The sequence below is a fragment of the Aethalodelphis obliquidens genome, unplaced genomic scaffold (genome assembly GCF_003676395.1).
Source record: "Aethalodelphis obliquidens isolate GAN/ISIS:26980383/991018 unplaced genomic scaffold, ASM367639v1 scaffold17, whole genome shotgun sequence".
NCBI classification, from domain to species: domain Eukaryota; kingdom Metazoa; phylum Chordata; class Mammalia; order Artiodactyla; family Delphinidae; genus Aethalodelphis; species Aethalodelphis obliquidens.
The window spans coordinates 1,342,726-1,368,709 of NW_020837961.1; the positions used below are offsets into that span (position 1 = coordinate 1,342,726).

Below are 25,984 nucleotides of genomic sequence, written 5' to 3' on the forward strand. Positions count from 1 at the left end.
AAAAAAAAAAAAAAAAAAAAAAAAAAAAAAAAAAAAAAAAAATCATCCAAGGAGCTTTTAAATCCTGATGCCTGGGTCTCATCCCGCACTAACTCAATCTGGAGGTGGGGCGTGCGACTTCCCATCTGTAGTCTGCAGAGCTCCTCCAGGGGGCTCAGTGCACAATCGAAGCTGAGAATCGCTGGACACGTTCATCAGAACCTGCAGCTTTCAATACCACCTTCATGTCAGAATCACCCGTATGTGTGTTTGACTCTTGAATACCTCACTAGCACATGCACTGTGCATGGCGTGTTGTGAACGCCAAGAGCTTTCTTAAATGAAACCTTAAACGACTGAAGTAGAAGAGAAATGCAGCAGATTGTAGTGGCGTGACTGGTGAAGCTTTGGTTGTTCTTTAGGGATCTTATTGTTTCATGTCCTAAGTTGAGTTTTCTCAGGGACAGACTCTGAGATGGAGATTGACCTGCAGAATGAGATTGTTTTGGGAACAAGACCTCTTGGGGCTGAGAAAGGCAGATTCAAACACAGGAACGAGGCAGTTGCAACTGAGGCTTCAGTTGATGCCCCAGGAGCTCGAGGCTGGCATGGCCTTTAGGGCGGCCTCGGTGAGTAGAGAGGGACTTGGGGCTTGGTGTCCTCACAGAGGGTCTTCAGACACGGTTCACCTTCAGGTGAAGGCTGTTTCTGAAGAGACCGAGCTCAGAGCCTTAAGCAGCCGCATTTCTGGCAGCCTCCGTGGTGCTGGGAGATCTGGGGGGAAGCAGCACCCCAGGGTCCATCACAGGGGGATCTGGATTGGCACCTGCACGGATCTTAGAGTTCACCTCATTTAGACCTTCATTTAAAGGTGAGTACACGGAGGCTCAGAGAGGGGAAGGGATTTGCCAGTGTCACGTGGCAATCTCGCAGTCTGTCTGGCACTAGTACAGTGTCCACTCCTAAGGTAAGAGTGTCTTCAGTGATACCCGTACTTAACTTTATTACGCGACTGTGGAGCTTATCTTATTACCACGTCTCTTAGGCCAGAAGGCAAGTATTTTACACTTATGCCATGTGCGGAAAACTGACAGAAGATAAGTCCTGTTCCAGTTGTAATTCGTCTCAGAGTCAGAGGTATTATTGCAACACTATGGATTCTGATTTGCTGGGCTGGATGGAATACCATTTCTGTGTAGTATGGAAAATAATCGCACAGTAAACATTTTGTTTGGGTTGAGGTTTAAGTTTAATTCCTTGTGCCACGAGGCTTGTATCAAAAGGACCACAGTCTTTGATGAGTTTTGGAAATCACTAGTGTCCAATATATAGCATCTCTAAATGGATGTTTCTACTTCATGAAAAATATTTTTTTCTATGAGCCATGGGTAATGTAATTGCGTAATTGAAGACAGACAAGTTTGTCAGATGTTTCCATGGGATTTAACAGTTCCTTAAGCCCAACTGGAGTGACAAAATGGTTGTTGAGGAACACTGTTTGTAATTATAATTCTTGGACAATTATAGCACAACAGACTTTGCTGCACATACACACATACACTCATAAACACATTCTTTTCAAATGATATAAAACTAATTAAAGTCAACTAGTCAGTCAAAGGTATCACTCCCTGTATTCATAAACCTTCCATTCACAATTTGGGAAAACCAAATGGAAAATAAATACCGAAGCTGTTAAGAGAGGTGATAATAAATTATACTATAGTAAGGCGAATACAAAACAAATAAAAGTACTCTACAATAACCCCACAATTATCTGGATTCTTAAATAACTACTGACCTGATTTATTACCTGAATCTAGGAAGTGTTTGTCTGTCTTTGTATGTCTATCTGATTGTCTAATTAAAAATTCTTCCATGTAGATAAAAATGGGAACTAACCTCTTAGTAAGGGGATATGTACAGACTTGTAGCAGTGGTTTTTCATAAGCCCCAGCCTTCACGTATGATCAGAATGTCAGTTTTACCTGACTGTATAGAGAGTTTACCTCCAGTTACAGCTGTGGATTTTGGAATAAGAAAGTGTGAGTGCCTCTCTGAATCTTTTAGCTTCCTTCTAGTTCTTTCTCTTAACTTCACTTTTTCAGAGAATTTTTAGGTTCACAGCACAATAGAGTATGGTACAGAGATTTCCCGTGTACCCTCTGCCCCTACAATGGCCTAGTCTCCCTCATTGTCAACATCCCCACCAGATGGTACATTTGTTACCGTTGATGAATCTACGTCGTGATCACTCAAGGTCCATAGTTTCCGTGAGGATTCACTCTTGGTGGTGAGCGTTCTGTGGATTTGGGCAAATGACAGTGACATGTGTCCATCATTATTGGGTCATACTGAGTATTTTCACTGCCCTAAAAGTCCTCTGTGCTCTGCCCGCTCATCTCTCCTCCAAACTTCCAACCCCTGGGCAACTGCTGGTCTTTGTACTGTCTCTAGTCTTGCCTTTTCCAGAATGTTACATAGTTGGAACTATACAGCCTTTTCAGATTGGCTTCTTAGAAATATGCATTTCAGTTTCCCCCTTTTATTTTCATGCCTTGACAGTTCATTTCTTTTTAGCGCTGAATAACGTTCACTGTCTGGATGTTCCCCAGTTTATTTATCCATTCACCCACTGAAGGACGTGTTGGTAGCTTCCAGTTTCGGCAGTTATGAGTAAAGCTGCTGTAAGCCTTGTGTGCAGGTGTTTGTGTGGACGTAAGTTTTCATTCCCTTTGGGTATATACCAAGGAGTGCTATTACTGGATCGTATAGTACGAGTATGTTTCATTTTATAAACACCCACCAAAATGTCTTCCAAAGTGGCTGCACCATTTTGCTTTCTCACCAGCAACGAATACGAGCGTCTGCTGGCTCCACATCCTTGCCAGCATTTGATGTTGTCAGTGTTCCGGAGTTTGGCCACTGCGGTCGGTGTGTAGCGGTACCTCATTGTTGTTTTCATTTGCATTTCCTTGGTGGTACGTGATGTGCAGCATCTTTTCATACGTTATTTGCCACCCTGCTCATCTTTGGTGAGGTGTTTATTATTATTTGTCCCCCCTCTTCTTTTTTGTTCCTCAAATGAACTTTTTAAAACAATTAGAACAGGGACTTCCCTGGTGGTTGCAGCGGTTAAGAATCCGCCTGCCAGTGCAGGGGACACGGGTTTGATTCCTGGTCCGGAAAGATCCCACATGCCACGGAGCAACTAATCCCGTGCGCCACAACTACTGAGCCTGCGCTCTAGAGCCCGTGAGCCACAACTAGTGAGCCCGCACACCTAGAGCCTGCGCTCCACAACAAGAGAAGCCTCCACAATGAGAAGCCTGTGCACCACACAGAAGAGTAGCCCCAGCTCGCCGCAACTAGAGAGAGCCCGTGTGCAGCAACGAAGACCCAACACAGCAAAAAATAAATAAATTAAAAAAAATTAGAACAGTTTTATATTTATAGAAAAATTGTCAAAATAATATGGAGTTCCCAGTATCCTGCATCTAGTTTCCCCTATTATTAACGTCTTACATTAGTTTAGCACATTTCTTACAACTCAAGACTCAGCCATAAAAAGAAACAAAATTGAGTTGTTTGTAGTGAGGTGGGTGGACCTAGTGTCTGTCATACTGAGTGAAGTAAGTCAGAAAGAGAAAAACAAATACCGTATGCTAACACATATATATGGAATCTAAAAAATGACAACAACAAAAAATGGTTCTGAAGAACCTAGGGACAGGACAGGAATAAAGGTGCAGACGTAGAGAATGGGCTTGAGGACACGGGGAGGGGGGAAGGGTAAGCTGGGACGAAGTGAGAGAGAGGCATGGACATATATACACTACCAAATGTAAAATAGATAGCTAGTGGGAAGCAGCCGCATAGCACAGGGAGATCAGCTCGGTGCTTTGTGACCACCTAGAGGGGTGGGATAGAGAGGGTGGGAGGGAGGGAGATGCAAGAGGGAGGGGATATGGGGATATATGTGTACGTATAGGTGATTCACTTTGTTATAAAGCAGAAACTAACACACCATTGTAAAGCAGTTATACTCCAATAAAGATGTTAAAAAAAAGAACCAGCAGTGGTATATTGTTATTGACTATAGTCTATATTTCGATTGCTTAGTGTTTAGCTAATGTCCTTTTTCTGCTCTAGGACCCCAGTCGGGATACAAATGACATCCAGTCCTCACACCCCCTTAGGCTCCTTTTGGCTGTGACAGTTTCTCAGACTTTGTTTTTTGTGGCCGTGGAAGCTTTGAGGAATCGTGGTCAGGTAGCTTGTAGAATGTCCCTCCGCTGGGATTTGTCTGATGTTTTTGTCAGGACTAGATTGAAGTTATGTGTTCTGGGAAGGAAGAACACTCGTTTAGAAATGACAGTCCCATCACATCATATTAAACGTACACAGAGTCAACATGACTTATCACCTGGTTAGAGGTTAAGGTTAATCACCTGGGTGAGGTCGCATTTGTCAGGTTTCTCCCCCGAACTTCCATCCCATGCTCTTTGGAAAGGTGTCACTGTGCACAGCTCACACCAAGCTGGGGTGTGACGCTCCAGCAATTTGAGAGCAGAGGATCTATGCCAGTTATTTGGAATTCTGCACGGGAGATTCGTCTGTGCTCTACCATTTAGTTATTTACTCAATCAGCCATTTTATTTACATCTTTATGGACTCACGCGTTCTTATTTTATACTTTGGATTATAAGCCAGTACAATTTTATTTTATTGCTCAAGTCATCCTAGATTTGGCCTTAGGGAGCTCTTTCTGTTGGATCCTGTGTCTTTTTGACAAAGTCCCATCAGCTTTAAAAAAAAAAAATCTTCCCTTATCTCACTTTAGGTGAGGATACCAGCATTTGTTTCCACGAAGGAGGGTTTCTTAACCTGTGGGGCACATCCGGGAACCCTCAGCACTGCAAATTTGTGGCCATTTTCTAAGGGAAGCACATAGCTTTCATCGTATTCTCAGCGGTATCTGTAGTGCTAAAAAAAGATGTAAAGAATCACTGCCCTAGGGTAAAGAGGAGAAATAACACAACGTACACATTTCGCACGCCTTGCTCTTTCCTCCCTCCGCGTGCTTTTGCTTTAGTTCACAGCCAGCAGGCAGCTCCCTCCTTGAGGTGACCTGGCTAGTGCCCTGCCACACTCAGGTCTGCGAAGACCTGTGACCATGGTTGCTGCACTTATAACTGGAAAAACAAAACGGTCCTTTGACTCAGATTCCTGGTTTAAGGGAGGATGTGAAGCCAGTATGCTCGCGCACACCAGCTTTGAAATGCAGCAGTGCTGTGTGGTCGCTAAAGGGTCAGGAAAATAAGTACACTCTGCAGTTAATGGAAAACTGAGCTTCCCTCTTTGGAAAGACATTTCTGGATTTTTCCTTTAGTGCTGGAAAACATTACATCATCCAGCTATACAGCCTGGTCCATTCCTTAGCATATTAGTCATGACATCAGTTCAAGTTTAGGTGAGTGAACAAAAGAGGCAGGCTGTAAAAAGGCTTTTGATATAAAAGACATTATTTTCTCTAGTCATTTGATGACTTTGCCTCAGTAGACTCAGCTATTGTCTTAAATTAATATCATATTTCCATGAAATCAGTCCTGTTGTGTAATAATATCATAATCCTTGATAGATTTACTGAAAGAAAACACAGTGGCCTCATCAGATGGATAAAACATTGGACTGAGATTCAGAATGTGAAATCTCTAATAACGAAATAGACATTGAGCATGGAACCTAATTAAAATCATTTAACTCTTCTTATTCCTGGTTATTTTGTGTAAATACTAGCCACTTTCCAAATTATAAGGTTGTGTATAGTAAAGTGCAAACACAGGAAAATGTGCTATATACAAATTGTTTCAGCTCTCTTGAAGAAAGTGATGTAGCTATCTAGGCTTTTAAAATATATTTTAACGTGTAGAGATGACTTTAATGTTATTTTAGGATTGACCAAGCTGAAAAAGAATGATTTCTATTTTTTTATTTAGGTAGGAAAAAAAATCCCTGAATTCATCCATGTGAATATGAATTACATGAGATTTCACTTAAATTTTAAAATGTCTTTGAATTTCTAATATAAAGAAAGGTGAAGTGTTGATTAAAGACTCATATCAGGTTACCTGCAGCAGAGACATGAAAGTATGTATTGACACAATGGTCAAAAAAGAAAAGAAATTGTTAATTGTCTTTATGTTGTCTGGTTCATTCTATTGCTTAGAAGAAATGTACTTGTGAAGGATTTTATATCGAGACATAATAATAGCAGTCCTTAATTGATCCAATTCAAGTGTAGTTTGTAATCCATCAGTTCCGTTTTCCTCCCTTGGATGAGAAAACTTGTAGATGGGTTTGGACACTAATTTGCATCTTAATATCTAATTTTTCCACATAACCTCATTCTCTTGAGAATGAAATGGAAAATGAATGAATGGGAAAATCTCATTACTGGTCCCCAAATCCTGGAGAATGAAATGGAAAAATCTCATGACTGGTCCCCAAATCCTGCAGCTAGGATATGGGAGCTGATAAGGTCTTGAGAAACATATCTACTTAATCTCCTGCACCTTTGGGGGGTTTAACTAATTGGTTTTCATTTTTTTTCTCCAATGTTTTGGATTCTTTCTGAGAGCTACTTGAAAAGGTTGTATCAACTCACAGTAGTTTTAGATTTTTTCATACGCTTCTTAATATCTGTCATATTTCACCTGTAGTGGTTGTATCTTATCAGCACATTGTACGATAACTAACACAGAAAAGAATTGCCTGATAGGTCAGAGCTGGGATTTTAAAACAAAGCCAAGCACATGACATTTTTTGCTTCCTATAATGTCACTTATGAAATTGACACTTTTACTGTATCGGTACAGAATAGACAATGCTGGATGCTCCAAGTGTAGTTTTAACCTTCCCTGTGATTTTCATGGATATTATTTTTGGACTGGGAAAATGATTATATGATGAGACTTTACAGGTGGTAAATGAATCCAAACCAACAGTAAAGAACAACAGTTTCCACTGGCTTCCAAGGAAGCGTTTACGTGCTCCCAAGCAACTACCAGTTTAGTCAAGATTCATTGTTCAAAGTTGATTAAAGTAGAAGAAATGGCAGTTTTTCTCTTTTTGATAGTTGACAGCAAATATGTGCATGTAAAAGAAAAGGCAGCGGTATCTTGGAGCTCTGTATTTTCCCCTTTTAATTGATCTGATATTTGAGGAACTGCCTTTACCAATCCCCGGTGTATTTTACTCCACGGGAGAGCATTCCTTGTGTGTTTCTTGGACAATATAATTTATGGGTCAGCATGATTGTTTTGTGAATTCTTGGACCCTCTGGCCTTATCATCCTGTAGTATTCACATACTCCTTTGCTTAGGTGGAAGGTTAATACTATATATATTATTCAAAACCTATTTTTTGCTCTTGTTTCCTTGTCTGCCATTCTTTTGTGCTTGTCGAGATTTTGACTGCATGTTGCTTCAGGACAAGTGAGAGGTCTGCTTAATTTTATTTAAAGAAAGTAACATGAAGTATTTAGGGCAGTGTTTCATGCATTTGGTAAAATTAAACGCTAAAATACTTCTTGTGTTTGTTTTTATTTTTTATGACAAATACCTTTTGGGATTCTGATAAGTCTACTACTTTTCACCTCTACTTGGAAAAGCCATGCTGCAAATTTATCTCAAAAAGCGAAGTCTTTTCTCCAATGAACATCACGCATTCCTGTTGCTTGCTATTCTAAATACTTACCAGGGCTTTGTTTTGCTTTTTCTCGTATAGGCAGCAGTCAGCCGAGGACCTTGCCCGAGTACCGGCCAACTCCACTAGCAATATCTTGAATAGGCTATTGGTCAGTTATGATCCCAGGATAAGACCAAATTTCAAAGGTTGGTCTCCCTCCACCCCAATATCTCCATTCTTTGCAGTTTAAAAACTAATTTTGTCTGTATAAGATCATTTATTTGTTTTATTCAAAAGAGTATATTGTAAATTGACATCTAACTGTCATGTAATGTGCTTAAGTCAGAGCAATTTAATGCAAAGATGTTTAAAGATAAGCAAAGCATTCGTTCTAATAGGCTTATGTAGTTCCCAGTTAAAAATAAAAAAGATATGTTGTGAATTAATAGGCTAACCGATCTGATGGGTTTTCTAAGTACTTTGTATTCTTAACCTTAATAATTTAAAATTTACGCTCTGACTTTCATTCAGACACCAAAGTTCTACTTTGTAGGAGAATGGCCATATACTCATTTGAGGATAGAGAATGCTCTGATAGACATTTAAATTCTTTTTTTTTAAATCTTTATTAGGTTTTTACATTGATTAAAAAAATTCCCTCTACTCTTTAGCTGAAAAAAAATGGCCATATGGTTTTTAAAAGCGTGTTAACTTTGTGAATAAAATGACTATGTATTCTTCAACAAAACGTTATCTCCTATCATTCCTTTCAAGAACTGTACTTGAGCTAAAAGTTGTGGGAAGATGGTACAGCTTCCCTCCCTCCCTCCCTCCCTCCCTCCCTCCCTTCCTTCCTTCCTTCCTTCCTTCCTTTCTTTCTTTCTTCCTCTCTCTCTTCCTTTCTTGCTTCCTCTTGATGAGTTAGGAAAAGTTATATGAACATATCTCTGGAAAACTGTCATCTTTGTTGCTGGTTAAGGACAGGTATTAATGTAGATCGGATTAACATTATAAGGCTTGATTATTTTTCCTTTACGGAAAAAAGAAAGAAAGAAGGAAGGAAGGAAGGAAGGAAGGATGGACGGAAAGAAAGAAAGAGAAAGAAAGAGAAAGAAAGAAAGAAAGAAAGAAAGAAAGAAAGAAAGAAAGAAGAAAGAAAGAAGAAAGAAAGAAAAAGAAAGAAAGAAAGAAAGAAAGAAGAAAGAAAGAAAAGAAAGAAAGAAAAGCTTGCAGCTGCTTCTAGTCAATTGAAGTTATACGACTCTGTTATAAAAACAGGGTTTTTGTCCGTTACCAGAACCTGCGGTTACTTTCAGCAGCACTGTGCCCTGGGTTGTCACATGTCTACCCTGTATTGATTCAACACCTGTTTTTCATCAGTCAGAGGTTATGTGGCTAAAAGGCTAAATTCACATTTTCCCTTTGTTAGCCCAAGCAGCAGTTCACAATGAGTAAAAAAAAAAAAAAAAGAAACAGAAAGAAATTGGCAACATTATACTTTAGTTCTCACTCCATGAACTTTAAAATTATTTTCCAGCAGGTCAGGCAAAAATCTTAATAATGATTCTGTTATATGTCTGATTAACTTTGCATTTTCATGAATTAAAAATCAAAATATAGCAATTGTAATTGAATTCTGCATTACCATTTAAGGTAACAATTTAAAATGATTATAAAATGCAAAAAAAAACACCATATTTTAAAAATGATGTTTTTTAAAGAATAATTTACAATCTCTTAAAGTAAACGCATCAGCCCAATTAAAAAAAAATTTAATGTAAATGTATTTTCCCAGAATTTCTACAATTTAAAAGAGAAATATTTCTGAATAAATAACGCTATAAAGTACAAGGTAACTCATTTTTTATTTGTGTGTTGATCCCTATTTAGAAAAATAAGTCAATAGCAACTGTGAACATGGTATCCTGAAACCATAGGTTTATAATTTTACTTCCATACGGATTGGAAAAAATAAAAAAATCAAATGCATAAACCATAAAAAATGAAGATTCTGACCAAGTTTTTTACAGCTACTAAATATATCCTTAATTTTTATTGACAGGCATTCCTGTTGATGTAGTTGTCAACATTTTTATCAACAGTTTTGGATCTATTCAAGAGACAACAATGGTAAGATTACAACCAATTTAATATTTTTAATTGAGAAGATTTTAACTGGAGCATAGTGGAAGAAATTATAACTGAAGAATAAGGAGTAACTCTCAGGGAAAAAAATGCAAGCTGTCTCCTAGTATAAAATATTCAAATTTCAGGGTTTTGTTGAATCAGTGATTTCAATGGCTTTGTGATTTTGCAATTCAAATTTAGTCTTTATATTGCATTGAAACTTACAGACTTGGGAGAATTAATGTACTCGCTCTGAACGACTAATTGGATACCACCTGGGAAAAGGATTTATGCAATTAATATTCTGGAGTGACATTTTTTTCCTAATATGCTTATGTGTAGAAGCATTCAAAAATATTTAAGTGTTCATAGTTTTTTTTTTTTTTTCCTTCCAATTTCCTGAGAAGAATCTTTGTTTTTTCTCTTGTGCTAATTTTGTGATGTGTGGAGCAGAGAATAGTAAAAAGCAAATTTGATTTTCCTGAACTAGAGCAGCGGAGCTCCCTGAAAAGATTATGCGACACAAAGAAAGGGCAAGGAGACAGCCAGGAAGAGAAAGGAGGGACAGAAAAGAGCGAAAGGAACAGAGAAGGGAGGCTTGAGGTGGGGCTGCCATCCAGGGTGAGTTGGGCGTTAGGGGCAAAGATGTCTGTGGAGGGTGATTAGTAGATGCCCTGAGCCATGTGTGATGCAATTACCCCTCAGCTTTTAGAAGACATTCGGTACAGTCCACTTGCTTATTAATGTTTTAACATATTAGATTTGTACCCTTTTTGAAAAACCACATGCAGAAATGATACTTTAGGTGGGAGAAAGAAAGCTTAATTTTTTTTTTTTTTTTGGTATCTTTTTTCTTGAGATACTTATATTTTTCTTAAGGAATAATATAAGGTTTGGATTAAAAGCCTAATAGCAATGGTTAGAACACAGTAGAGTTTTTCAGGGAATACCTCAGACCAGAGAAAGAATGATTTTAAATATGTTTTCCTTTATTCTTAGGAGCAGCATAGTATGTTACAAAAGCAATTGTATATTGCATTTAAATGATGACACCTATTTTTATATTAATTAATATAAGAATATAATATATTAATTGTGAGGAGAATGTTATTTATTTTTTATAGAACCATGTCTTTAGCCCTGAGTACTTGATTTTTTTTTAGACAGTGTGTAGATATTTTGGATAATTAAAGATTTTGAAATCAAGTCCAAAATTCACTTGCAGCGACTTTAGTTCACCTAAATGGCTGTATGTCTAATATAGTATAGATCACTAGAAGACAGCTCTGAAATAAAGGACAGACAACCATATATCACTCAGGAGACAAGGATAGCCCTCATCATTTGAAAATATGACTAGTTTATCTAAGCACTTCACTTAACAAGAGTGAGAAATTTCATTTTCTCAAGGTGAAACTTTCAGGAGATCTATTTGGTCTCTATACTCTTCCCTGTACCCTGTTTTATCTTTCATGGTACCGTTACGCTAATCCCAAAACACCACCATCGAGGTGTTTCAGCCTGTGGGAAACATTCCCAACTCTATCTTGCATTTTAGGACAACTAATGCAGGGGTGTTTTTTCTCATTTGCATAAAGGCTACATATGTGTCCCAACTCAGGCAGTACCGTTAATGTACCTGTTCTTTAATTAACATTGAATGCCTCCCAAATATCAGATGCTACACTTCCCTAGGTCCCATCAGTAGTTACTTAACTGTATCAAGCTGAAAACACGTGGGGGACAAAGAAAAGGGGTAAGAACTTTCTTACAGGCTATTTGAGGATTATAACAAAATACTGCGTAATTTCTCACATAATCTTCTCTTGTCCTCCTGCCTGCTCTTCACAGTAGCGAGCCCAAAAGCACCCGTTGCTGGGACCAGATCCCACCAGTTTTCTTTCAGCAGCGTCTTTGTCGCCGCTACTTGCCTCGAACCTCCATCTCTCGTCTGTAATCAGGGCCTCTTACTCTGAGCTACTCCCACTCACCCTGTGCCCCCTTTTCCATCCAGGTCTTTCAGCTCTGTCACGTTCGTTTGTTAAACCAGATCGCTTCTTGACTGTAATGCAAGTATTTTTGTGTCTTTTCCTTTTGACCTCTGATGGACTATTAACTCCTTAAGTCAGGAAGAATGTATTCAACTTCTTCATTTCCTGTAAAGTGAGGAGACAATAGGCCCTCAGTTAGTGAACACATAAATAATGTCATATTATTAACTAATACCGGTTAAATAAACGAACAAACAAATTCCGCTATTTGTCTAGCAAAAAGTGAGTCCACGTAGCCATAAAGAAATTGGCAAAGCAAATTTAAACAATAGACTCATGTTGAACATTTATTGGGTTAAAAAACAGAGCAGGGCTTCCCTGGTGGCGCCATGGTTGAGAGTCCGCCTGCCGATGCAGGGGACGCGGACGCGGGTTCGTGCCCCGGTCCGGGAAGATCCCACGTGCCGCGGAGCGGCTGGGCCCGTGAGCCATGGCCGCTGAGCCTGCGCGTCCGGAGCCTGTTGCTCCGCTATGGGAGAGGCCACAATAGTGAGAGGCCCACGTACCAAAAGAAAAAAAAAAAAAAAAAAAAGAGCAAATAATGTTATAATAGTAGAGGGTTAGTTTTAGAGACCTTTATGCAGAGGAACCAAATTATTTATATTTACTGTTTCTTTTGATGAAATAACCTGGCTTTCCCTTTGTGTTGTGAAGATACAGCCTAAAGGTTCAGAATTGGAACCATACTCATCAAATAGACTTAAATGTTCCATTTTATCATAAGTATTATTTTTTGCTTTTGCAGTGTTTATTTCATGCATACCTATAAGACAGAGTTTTATAGATGTGTGTTTTAAGCCTGTCATATTTTATAGATTTGCTCAGTCTTTCCAAAAACAGATGCCCTAATACCTGCTTAATAGTTAGGAAAGGTACAAGCTATTCTCGATATAGAGATAACATTAGGATGTCTTCTAAGGGAAAAAAGTGTTATCTAAGACAAGCTTGCTCTTCATTACTTGTTATAGACACCAGTCAGAAATAATAGTGATGACTCAGCAGGTTAACTAAGAGGGTCCACGTGTGGAGAGCAGTTATTTCTTTCTTTTTCCTTCCAATCACCCAGGGTGGGCTTATTTTTTTTCAGCTTCATTGAGGTATAACTGACAGATGAAATCCTAAGAAATTTAAAGTGTATGTGATGATTTGATATGCCTCTATATTGTGAAAGGATTTCCCCCATCAACTTAATTAGCATATCCACATTTATCTCTTTTTTTTTGATGAGAACATCTAAGTTCTATTCCTTTACCAAATTTCAATTACACAATTGTGTTACGGACTACAGTCACCATGTTACACATTAGATCCTCAGACCTTATTCATCTCACAACCTAAAGTTTGCACGTTTTACCAACTTCTCCCTATTTCCCATACCCTGAAATTCCTGGCAATCACTCTCCTACTCTCTGATTCTATGAATTCAACGTTGTTTTAAACTCGACATATAAGTGATACCACGGAGTAATTGTCCTTCTCTGTCTGGCTTATTTTACGTAGCATAATGGTCTCCAGGTTCATCCATATTATTGTAAATGACAGTATTTCCTTCTTTTTTAAGACTCAGTGATATTCCACGATATATGTTTATATATACCACATTTTCCTCATTCATTCCTCCATTGGTGGGCACTTTGGTTGTTTCCATGCCTTGACTATTGTAAATAATGCTGTAGTGAACATGGAAATACACGCATCGCTTCTAGATATCTTGTTTCCTTTGGGTATAGGCCCAGAGATGGGATTGCTGGATATGGTAGTTCTATTTTTAATTTCCTGAGGACTCTCCATACTGTTTTCCATAGAAGCTGTACCAGTTTGCATTCCCACTAATAGTGTACAATTGTTCCCCTTTCTCTACATTCTAACCAGAATTTATCTCTTGTCTTTTAAAAAAAATTTTATTGAAGTATATTTGATTTACAATGTTGTGTTAGATCTCTTGTCTTTTGGAAAATAGCCAGATAGCATATTTCTTAAAAACAAAAGAAAACAAACAAAAAGACGCCTCCAAAAAAAAGAGGTTGGAAAAGCAGAGAGCCTTAGATTTGTCTAAATATAAGATATATGTTCATAGAAACAGTATGATGAATAGTGTGTAAGTTGTGATATCAGACAGGCTTGTGCTGGAATCTGTTGTGTACTTGATGTGTTACACCCTAAAAAGAGTGAAAAGCCTATAGAAATAAAGCAACGGTGTTTTGCATGGCATAGTAACTCTTAGGAGTGGTTCACTCTTTGGTTGTCATGCATTTGCAAATTAACGTACTATCAGGATAGAATCTCATCCTAAAGAAAATGAACCATTTATGTTTGTTAGCAGCTTCACTGTACAGTTGTGGTTTTGTTTATGAATAGCCCCCTGGAAATTTCCCCTATAAAGATCTGCTGAAATAAAGGAAGCCCTAAAATTTGGAAGCTTCAGTGTTGCCCAGAGCTTTCCTCTGCAGCTCAGATCTTTCTACTTTAACCGGCAGTTGCTTACTCCAGAAAACATAATGTAGAACACAGAGCTTGGGATGGGCGTAGCGTGAGGAACTGCAGACAGAGGTGGGGCAACTTCTGAAGGAGGAGGGCAGCCCTTTCCTCCAGTGTATAAAGTTCATTACCAAACAAAGAAGCCATCGAGGTGGTGCACATTAACACTGCTGTAAGGACATGTTAGCCAATTCTGTTTGGAAAACATGCCTTCCTACTTATTTGTCTTCTAATTCAGAGACTATTTGTTTTTAACACCTTTATTGGAGTATAATTGCTTTACAGTGGTGTGTTGGTTTCTGCTTTATAACAAAGTGAGTCAGCTATAGATACACATATATCCCCATATCTCCTCCCTCTTGCGTCTCCCTCCCACATTCCCTATCCCACCCCTCTAGGTGGTCACAAAGCACCGAGCTGATCTCCCTGTGCTATGCAGCTGCTTCCCACTAGCTATGGATTTTACATTTGGTAGCGTATAGGGTAAGCTGGGACGAAGTGAGAGAGTGGCAGGGACATAGTTCAGAGGCCAGCTCGCTAAACTAAAACCAATCTCACATTTGTTCACAAACTGTAGCTGTGTAGTGGAAGAAACAACGTCACAGCCGTATTATACTCCTTAAGCCCTTCTAACCTCCATGGTTATGTATGTGCTCCTTCAGCTGGTTTCACAATCTCATTTTTTAGCTTCATGGTTCCTATTTCTCATGTCGGTGTGTTCGTTGGCATTCTGCTACCTTCCATTTCTGTAAGACATCGTTGTTAATGCTGTAAGTGACATTTACTGACTTAATAGCAGCATTACCCAAATCATCAAATAAAGGTAATCGTCCTCATTTGAAGTTGGTACAGCGGTCACTTGTTGTATCGGTGTATATGCTACTGCTGGTGACTACTGAAATAAGACCTTCAGAACAAAAGAGTGGTTTGTTAGAGGCGAGGTGGCGTCTGCTCCATGGTTATCCTGAAAATATTTGTTGATTTTTCCATTCAGTTCCAACCTCTGGCTTACATCAGTTGGTTTTTAGAATTGAAAATGTGAACTGTTGCACTTGTGGGGAAAATTAGGTATTAGGTTTATTGTAACGATCTGTACACAGACACTTTACCTCATCAGAAGTACATAAGAACTCTTTCATGGAAATAAAAGCCTGATTATACAATCCGTTTTCTTTGGTGTAGACACGCTTTGTAATTATACTGAATGATTGTCGCATTACGATTCATGAACCTGCCAAGCTTTCTATGCCTTTGTGCTGCATGACCTTTTCAAGAAGAAGATCATATTTGGGATCAGCTAAAAGAGCTTAATTCTAGTTCTTGGCACTTACTTACCTTTGTTGTTTTAAAACAATTGGATTTTATGTATTTTCTTCTATATGTAACTTTAAATTTCTTTCCTTACAACTTGTCTTAGTTTACTAAGTTACTCTCTATCCTATTTCTCTTAGCTATATTATTCAGAAGCACTGGTGATCAGACATCATAAGTGAGAGGATTGTACAGCTGACCCTTGAACAACACGTTTTTGAACTGCACGGTCCACTTTATACAGATTTTTGTCACTGTAGTACCATATACGTCCTACAGTATTACACGATCTACAGCAGTTGCTTGAATCCATAGATACAGAAGGGCACACAATAAAGTTACACGCGGACTTTTGACTGAATGGCGGGTCGGCACTACTAACCCAGCGCTGTACGAGGGTCGACCGTCTTAGACAAGAAGGAAGGATGAGAAATGTCCCAGTTTTATCTTCTCCTTCCAAGATTTGTCATTATCAGCTGGTACAGAAAGATTCAATTATGTCCAAATATCCTAACCTGTCAAAATGTCATAGAAATTATTTCTTCCCTTCTGTCTTTAACAGAAATATATTGGGCACTTGCTAGATATCCAGTCCAGCAGACTGCAACTCATGTAGTTTATAGTTTAGGGTGGTCGCGTTGTATCACCTAGCAGGCACCCCTAATAAAAGTGGAATGTTGACATAGGTCTAGAAAAATTTAAATATTCATAGGGTGTGATTAAACAGTATTTAACTAAAACCTCTTAAAAATCACATATTGAGAAAAATAGATGAAGCATGACCTAAGAATTTTTGCTGACATTTTGGTAGCTTGCAGTTCTTACATGAAATTTCTAACCTCACTAATGACCAAATTTAAATCCCTTTCACACCAGGCTTTATAACAGCTCTGTTGACAGAACTTTAATTACGATGCTGCCGGATGCTATGAGAGTTGATTTTCTTTATTTCCTTGAACGCCATTTTTTTTTATCGTAATGTAAAGAAATCAAATGAGGAAACATCACGTATGTGAGAGTTAGGTAAAAATTACAAGTAACCAGAAGAGGTATCCTAACAACGAAACATAATATAGATGAACAGTTCTTAATATTAAAATATCATGAATGAAACTAACCATTTTTAATGCCTTCTTGTGAAATGTTTTATTGCCTTGAATAAGTAGTGTAATTTGGGTGTTAATTGGTACTGAAAATCTTGGAGAACATCCATTTTCCAGATCATGACTATTAGTGTGCTATTTGGAATGAATAATGATAGTATTTGTCACCAAGTTCTTTCAAAACAATTAAGTAATTTCCCAGTGATAAAAGAGGTCTGTTTCTGATGGGAAGTTGTTTATTGCAAAATAAATGATAGAGCTATAAGTATAGTGATTGAATAAATGAAAATGAAAATAAATAGGTTTCTAAGTTAGTTATCTAGATACAGAGCCTTTGAAATGCCAATAAGTAGCAATTATTTAGAAATGCCCATAAAGCATGAACCAAAGCATACTAATTAATAACCTTTTAAACACTCTTAAAAGACGCATCAGCGTGCTGCAACTTGTATTGAATATAATACTATGTAGCTACATAACTAATAGAAAAGCATCTTGGAAGCACTTTCCTAATGAGATAATAAGACATAATGACCAAGAATGATACAATGAAGTAACTGATGTCCAGTTTTTCAGTGATACTCATTGTAATACAACTCTGGAGTTCTACTCAGAAATAAAATTTGGAAAAGGATTACGGTAGAGACTCAAAGCTTATGGTATGTTGAGCTTACATCAGTGCAGCTGAGAGCAAGAAGAGCTCATTTCAGGAGATGCTCAAAGCAGTTTCAAGATTTGTGACCTAGAAATGGATTACCGTTTAGAATAACTGTAGGTCAATCACAGTACAGAGCAAACCCAATGAATTACGGTATAGGCTTGATTTTTTTTTTTTTTTTTGAGGCAAAAAGCCTATTCACCTCTATTACCAACATTATAAAAGAATAACAACATTAAGGATATATACTATCCATAATGAGACAAAATATCGATACTTGCTTAGTGCCTAATATAGCCAGATGAACTTTGTGTACTTTACATATGTTTTCTCATTTATTGCTGGTAAAAAGCCTGTGTTGTGGGTGTATCATTATTATCTTCATCTTCTAGATAGGCAACGTTGCTCACGTCCTAACTCTCTGTCATCTTGCTTTTATGTGCCACAGTGTTTTGCTGAAATCATCAGTGTCTCCCTCATTTGCTGAAAGTATTCAGTTTGACTGTACTTGACCTCTGGTGGCATTTATTGCTGTGGACCATCTTGAAGCTTTTGACTCTGGTTTGGTGAAATCACATTCTCAGGGCTTTCTTCTTTTTCTCAGACTTCTGAGAAAGCCAGCCCTTTAAATGCTTACCCTCCCTAGGGTTATTTTTTCCCCTGCATTCCTTCTCTAGGTAGGAATATTGGACAAACTCTTTCTTAGTCTTGATTTTTTGGGGTAGTGTTTTCAAGGTTCATTCATGTTGTAATATGTATCAGAATGTCATTCCGTTTTATGACTGAATAATATTCCACGGTGTGTGTATATGTATATACCACACTTGTCCATCTGTTCATCAGTTGATGGGCACTTGGATTGTTTCCACCTTTTGATTATTGTGAATAATGCTGCTATGGAAGAGGGTGTACAAATATCAGTTGTAGTCTCTTGCTTTTAATTCTTCTGGGCACGTACCTAGGAGTGGAATTGCTGGATCATATGGTAATTCTATACTTAACGTTTTGAGAACAAAGCACAATTTTTAAAAAGTTAAAAACATGAATATTGTAAGGACATGTCAGTGATTTATTTAACTCATTAATGAGGGAACCAGCCAGATAGTAAAGCTGATTCAGTGGAGAATTCAGGAGACTGGAGAGAAAGAATGCTGCAATTAGGTTGCTAAATTAGATATACTTGTTAATGTTCTACAGGGCAATAAAGGCATACCTTTGGGAGTGTCTGTCCTACCTGACAGAAATCATTTGTAATTTAGTAATCTTCTTGAAATGACATAATTGTACAGAGTCTGGGTCCTAATCTATAGAAAATGGCAAGTCAAACAAAGTTACATTTTCCTAGAGACTCATACAACCCTTAGGTGGGCTTGTTAGATAGCATTTAGTGTGATATTGAAAGGGCCATCTTTTTGCCTGTCTCCAAATTTTGGCTAACCTTTTATTTATTCCCTTTCCTTTTGTTTACATAATTTTTTGCATTTCCTTTTTTTAAGTAGACTTTATTTTTTAGAATAGTTTTAGGTTCGCAGCAAAAATGAGCAGAAAGCGTAGAGAGTTCCTGTCGGCCCCTTACCCCTGGACGTGCAGTCTCCTCCACTGTGGATTTACTCCCCCAAAGTGGTCCTTTGGTTGCAATCGATGACTCTACATGGACACATCATCACCTAAAATCCAGAGTTTAGATTAGGGTTTGCTCTTGGCATTGTCCATTTGATGGGCTTTGACAAACATATGATGACATGTATCCACCATTATGGTATCAAACAGAAGAATTTCACTGCCCTGGAAAACCACTGTCTTCTGCCTGTTCATTCTTCTCTCCCCCTAACCCCTGGCAACCACTGATCTTTTTACTGTCTCCTTAGTTTTTGCCTTTTCCAGAATGCCATTATAGTTGGAATCATACAGTATGCAGCCCTTTCAGATTGGCTTCTCTCACTTAGTCACATACATTTAAGGCTCCTTTATGTCTTTTCATGGCTTGACGGCTCATTTCCTTTTAGTGTCGAATAATATTCCACTGCCTGATGGTGCACAGTTTATTAATCCATCACCCACTGGAGGACATCTTGGTTGCTTCCAAGTTCTGGCAGTTATAACTAAAGCTACAATAAATATCTATTTGCAGGTTTTTGTGTAGACATAGTTTTCAGCTTTTTTGAGTACTTACCAAGGAGTGCAATATGATACGAGTATGTTTAGTTTTGTAAGAAACTGACAAACTGTCTCCCAAAGTAGCTGTACTATTTTGATTCCCAGCAGCAGTGAGAGTTCCTACTGCTCCACACCCTCATTTCCATTTGCTGTTGTCAGTTATTTTTAGTCCCTTATAGTTTCTTTATGACTGCAGGAAACGTGTGTCCAGGTGCAAGCCCTGCAGCAAAGGGTCCCAGGTCCCAGGTCCCAGCCTGTCTCAGACATATAGAATAAAAAGAGGGCTGACTGTAGATTAAAACATTCTTGTATCATTTGTAATTTTGTAATTTTTCACACAGACAGTTTATTTTGTCAAGGTCTCTGACACTATCTAGGGCTTTCATCAGCTTTCAGCTGATTAAAATGCTTTGAACTTAATAAATGATAAATGACATGAATATATTCTGGGATGGTGTGGAAACATTGATTTAGACTTCAAGAAGAATTTAGAAAAATGGACTTCACATGGAAAAACACTATTGCAAGTGCTATAAAAATTTTAAAAGAAAAATAATTTTGCGATACAGTTTTAGATGAGTTAACCATTCCATTTTGGAAATAGGTGGGAAGTAGAACAGTGCTCCCAAAAGAATGTGTGCCTGTGTGGAGATTTCGAGGGGAGCGCGACATAATGCAGGCTTAATTCCTGAAGTTCCACCCCAAACATTGTAAGATGGCTTCTTTTTTAATTATGCAGAACATGCTGAAGTTAAAGGTTAGCGTTGCTTTAATTCCTGTCAGATATCTTTCTGATATTAAAAAAATAGTGATATAATGTCTTTAGAAATTAATTACTGAGAAGCAAAATGTAGTTGCTTGGGTCTAGATAAAGAATACCAATGAGATCTTAATATTTCTATCTCTACACATATTTCTCACCCTCTTCAAAGTAATGAAACCTAATATTAGGCTAAAACAAAGCATCCAGTTTTGGAAGCCACACTGGTAAAGCTGCTTGGGAGTTGTGCCCAAATAATACCGAAAGAGTCTTGTCAGTATATGGCAGTGTCTCAACTTATTTATTTTTTTATCCAGCCCCCTGTTTCTGGAGAGGATTTACAGTGTATAATAATAACAAAAATACAATAATTGAAACAGTACTAAATGTGTAGGAGCCATACCATGACAGTCATACCAGGATGTGAGCTATACATGCATTCAATTAGCTGCAGGGTTTAGCTTTCAGTTCCCTAGCTGCCAGACAGAAAGGAAACACGACAATAAGCTTACCTGGTACTTCCCAGTAATAGGAAGCATTTATGAGCACCAAGAGACCATTTTCACAGTATAAACTTCCAAACATAGTCATATTTTTGTAAGGCACTTAGGCCAAATATGGCTAGCACGTAGTAAATACCTCTACAAAGGTATTATAGTCATATTTGGATGAGCAAATGAAAAATTAAAGAAAAATTCATCTTCAGTATTTTCATGTCATGGTTATTGACCAAAATAAGGGACCATAGCTTTAATAATAAGCTTATGAAAGATACATCGGCAACCTCATCTGACCCTTAGGACACAGTATTTTATCATAATACCGTGAATGCGTATTTCAAATACCACAGCTTAAAGATGTAGTGTTTGATGATTTACCTGGATAAGAAACAGTAGTTATACGAGGGTAATAGAATAGCTTTTACTGTATATAATTTTAGAATACCAGTCATTTTGGCCGATCATTACAGGAAAGCTTTTTAGCAAATAATTTGGAATTGGATACTGTTAAGTGCGCAAAGTAATGGCAAGTGTATATCAACCGTGTGCTTTCGCGAAGCTAGCATACTAGGAATTTCATTTGGAAATGATCAGATCTGTGGTGTATTTCTTCTTAAGTTGGGGGCCATGCATGTTTTTCTGGGATGAGAAAAACTTTGGTCAGGAAGCAGCATTGTGGCCGCTGGAAGGCTTACCAGCTGATAGGCCTATGTCCTGGACACGTTTTGAGCTAATTTCTGCTGTCACAATCAGATATGAGGTAGCCACTTAAGTCCCATTATGAATTGTAAGATATGTGTATATTTGACGAAAAGTTAATGGAGCTGCGTAGTGCAGGTCTTCATCTTCCAGGGTCCTAGGTCTCCTTCACGTCCTCCTTGATTCCATGTTCGTTTGATTAGGAAAATGTTATTTTGTTTTCCCTGCCAGTGGTACAGATATGTTCAGTGCCAGCTTACATGATTCTTAATTTATTTGACTTCAAGACCATCTGCGTATGATTTTTAACAACCAATTTATATTATGTGTTGAAGTTTATTTATTTATTAAACATGTATTTAATTGAAGTATAGTTGATTTACAATGTGTTATATGTGTTGCAGTTTTTATAAACATCAAGTCTAGCTGTTAGATGTAGGTAAGTTAAATCTTACTTCACTGTCTGTCGTTCAGGAAATATCTATTATCAATATGTGCCTTACCCTCCTCTGATTACTATTATGGAATCTGAACATCATAGGAGAGAGACAGTGAATTCCTCAAATTTTCCTAGTCACTGCGCATTGCTTATTTTATATTTTATACATAAATAAAATGTGCGCATTTATGTTTCATATAAATATGTTAGGTCTTATTATTTAAAGAAAGAAAATCTATCATCTCTTCCTATTTAAATATTTGGATTTTGATTTGAAGTTTATGATCTGATTCATTTTGATCATGTCAAAAGGCCATGGATAATAGTATTTTGTGAATTTTGAATGGTTGAAAATAAGGGTGCTGAAGCCCAATGTCATTTATGCCTTGAGCACTTTGGTGCATATTCTGAGTTCAGCATATAAAATTAAAATAAAAAAACCTGAGCATAATGCCACCATGCTGCTTTGGACTGTATATACCCCAGTAACCCAATGTGTGGCAGAACCTCATTTCACTGGCAAATATAAAATGTATTAAGGTATTAAACAATGTTTCCAGGTTCATCTATTCTTAGAATATACATGTCTTGATATAATCCAACTTTTACAAAGTTTTACAATTAAAACTTTGGAGATAGGCAAAAAACTGAAGAAAAATAATCAGCTGTTTCGTGGATTTCAAAACCTTTTCCTACTGGAGTTGAATATAACATTTACACATGTTTCATGTACTCTCATCTGTTTGGCAAAATCCAAATGTTATTTGACTACCTCTGTATAATCATTTACATGTATGAGTAGGCAAGGATCATTTTTCCTTTTCTTCCTCAAGTATGTATCTAAAGTATGTGTTTTAAACATATATGGAGTTTTATTTTATTTTTATTGATGTACAGTTGATTTACAGTGTTGTGTTAGTTTCTGCTGTACAGCAAAGTGATTTAGTTATACTTACATACACACTCTTTTAAAAGTTCTTTTACACGGTGGTTTATCCCAGGCTACTGAATGTAGTTCCCTGTGCTCTGCAGTAGGACCTTGTTGTTTATCCATCCTGTGGATAAACAGCTTCCATCTGCACACCCCAAACTCCCAATCCTTCCCTCCCGAGCCCCCTTGTAGCTTTATATACATATAAATTATTTCTGTAGTTTGCTACTTAGTAAGATACAAGTGAAATATTTTCTCTTGGCTTCTTATCTATTTTTAATGGAAATGTATCCTACTTTTGGGGAAAGAATAATGGCAGTATTTAGCAGTTCCTGTGCTTTTTTGACAATACCCACTAACCCCCTGGTATAATTGGTGTTTGTATTACAGTAAAGCAATTATTGGTAAAGTTCTATGACGACGTTTGAACTCGCAAGCGCTAAGAGGATGTCTGTAGAGAGTCTTAGAAAGACACGAGGGGCTTCTTATACCAAGCTATTGTGATCCTTGTTAATGTTGGAAGAGCAAACGTATTTGTGCTGCTAACGATTGAACCCTTTTTATTCCGGTGCTGAACGCAGTCTTAAAAATGGCAGTAAACACACGCACACGTAATTTTCCCAGGATTATAGAGTCAACATCTTCCTGAGACAGAAGTGGAACGACCCCAGACTGAAGCTGCCTAGCGATTTCCGGGGCTCAGATGCCCTGACGGTGGACCCCACGATGTACAAGTGTCTGTGGAAACCTGATTTATTTTTTGCAAATGAAAAAAGTGCCAATTTTCATGATGTAACCCAGGAAAATATTCTCCTCTTTATTTTTCGGGATGGAGATGTCCTCGTCAGCATGAGGTACTCTTTTCTCTCTAATATTTGTAGATTCATATTTTCCTTTAAAAATCAGTATATCACGGAGACATGTGTTAAACAACTTCTAAGACGTCTGTTTCTGCTTTCAGGCTATCTATTACTCTTTCGTGCCCTTTGGACTTGACCTTGTTTCCCATGGATACACAACGTTGCAAGATGCAACTTGAGAGCTGTATGTAAATGAGACCCTAAGTCACCATAGGGATAAAAATGCTTAAAATTTCTAGGCAATACATGCTACTAATATCTTAGATAATAACGGTGAAACTAATGCTTTTGATTCCAAATAGACGTTAGAATAAGGTATTTAGGGAAATTATAGTTTTCCTTTTACTGTATTAATTTGTATACTAAGATAGATGAATTCTTTTGTTACCAGTTGGTTTCAGTTGAGTTGCCGTAGGTGTAGGTGTGTACCCTTCTAACTTATTCCAATTGCCACCTGCATTTGAGTTAGTAATATAGGCAAGGTAAAGGAGAAAATGATGTCCTAATAACTCTTCTAATGCTAAAACCACATTTTTCAGAGCAGAAAATTTGGAAAACATTGAAAAATATTATCTAAATCCTACCAAGCGTTCATTTTCTATGGATCTATAAAAAAAATATTTTTTACAAAATTGGATTTTAGATTTTCTATATTTCTAGAATCATATATTTTTCAGTTTCTAAAAGAGGTACCAGGTGTAGTCATTGAAATGCTTATCTCTAAAATATAGTTATTAATTAATTTGCTATGAAGCTTGTCATGTGAAAATCAAAGTAGGAAATAAAACTTGAAAAACTAACACTAATGGAAGGACTCTTCAGCCTGAATACCCACATACTGTGACCTGTTCCTACAAAGAAATCACCTTATAAAATGTAGGTGCCTGCTTGATGGCATGCTTTAAAGTCACTTAGTGGTTACTTGTTGTTGTTTAATTTACTAAAGCTGGATCCTAAATTTGAACAATATTTTTTGCTTTCTAACTATCATGTGAGATTTTGCAGATATAAATGTATGTAGGTACACGTCTGTGTGTGTATTGTATGTACGTGTGCCTGTGTGTCAATATGCATCTTTTATAAATAATTCCAAATGTGTATATACCTTCAATTCTATTACTAGATACACTAAAGTATGGCTTTAAAAAATATAGGCGTGTAAGAGTTGAACGGTAGGCTACAACATGCTGTAAACCCATGGGGCCCTTGAATTGTAGCCAGGTTACCTAAGCCCACAATGTGGGTTCCAGGAGGCTCTAGTGATGGAGTGATGTCCATTTGAGGGGCTGTTTCATTGCTCTCCTCTGGCCATGCAACTCCTCTAGGGAAGTTGGTAGTGAATTCTTCAAAAAAACCCATTTTGGTGCTTAAGTTTCTTTAAAAATCTCCAGGTAGCATATTGCATGATTGTAAATGTGTACATTCAGAAAGCTAGTATCACTTATTTGCTACTTTTTCATTGATGACGGTTCGGAATTCTGACATAGACAGATGTACTACTGTTCATGCCCCCCGAGGATTTTTACCATCTGTGATATGCTGATTACTTTAGCTTGTTCTTTCTTTAAGCCGATTATCTGTAACTTGTGCTAATATTTTTATTAGTGGCCATAGATTTTACCTCTTTACATTTCTAACAAAAGTTTCATAAAAGGGTCTATTGTTTTACCATTTCTGTGTTTAATATCTGGATGTTAAGATGTTAAGGAAGTGTCCATAATTATATTTCAAACTAACATTTTATTTCCTTTTGTTTATAGTTGGTTACACAACTGATGACTTACGATTTATCTGGCAGTCAGGGGATCCTGTTCAATTAGAAAAAATTGCCTTGCCTCAATTTGATATTAAAAAGGAAGATATTGAATATGGTAACTGTACAAAATACTACAAAGGCACTGGTAAGTAATATTCTTTAAATTAAACAAAACTAAGTCTTATTTCAAAGATTTGTTTCAATATTAAAATATGCTAGGGACAGAACAGAGAAAACTAGTTAAAAAATAAATTCAGTATTTATAAACATTATATCTATATGTTGATATATTTAAATCTTTCATAAAATGACATCCACTAAAGTTAAAATTTATTTTATCACTAGATAGTTTTGCTTTTCTCTATGTAATTCTGGATAGCAAGAGGTTTTCAACGTTTTATTTTATATGAACTCTCCAGGCAGTGGTTTTCTTAGATGTTGCCTAGAAATTCTGCTCTGACAGGATTCATATTAGGGCCAAACGTT

The 25,984-nt window shown here is 37.4% G+C and overlaps 1 protein-coding gene across 2 annotated transcripts in view; it reads left to right on the forward strand.

The window, feature by feature from the left end:
• The window catches only part of GLRB (glycine receptor beta), a 69,438-nt gene that overhangs the window by 21,821 nt on the left and 21,633 nt on the right, over positions 1-25,984 (forward strand). For both annotated transcript variants that reach the window (XM_027116809.1, XM_027116808.1), the window contains exons 3-7: positions 7,768-7,874; positions 9,731-9,798; positions 23,507-23,736; positions 23,844-23,926; positions 25,503-25,643. In XM_027116809.1, coding sequence (XP_026972610.1) covers positions 7,768-7,874; positions 9,731-9,798; positions 23,507-23,736; positions 23,844-23,926; positions 25,503-25,643 — 629 coding nt within the window. The remainder of the gene's footprint in view (positions 1-7,767; positions 7,875-9,730; positions 9,799-23,506; positions 23,737-23,843; positions 23,927-25,502; positions 25,644-25,984) is intronic.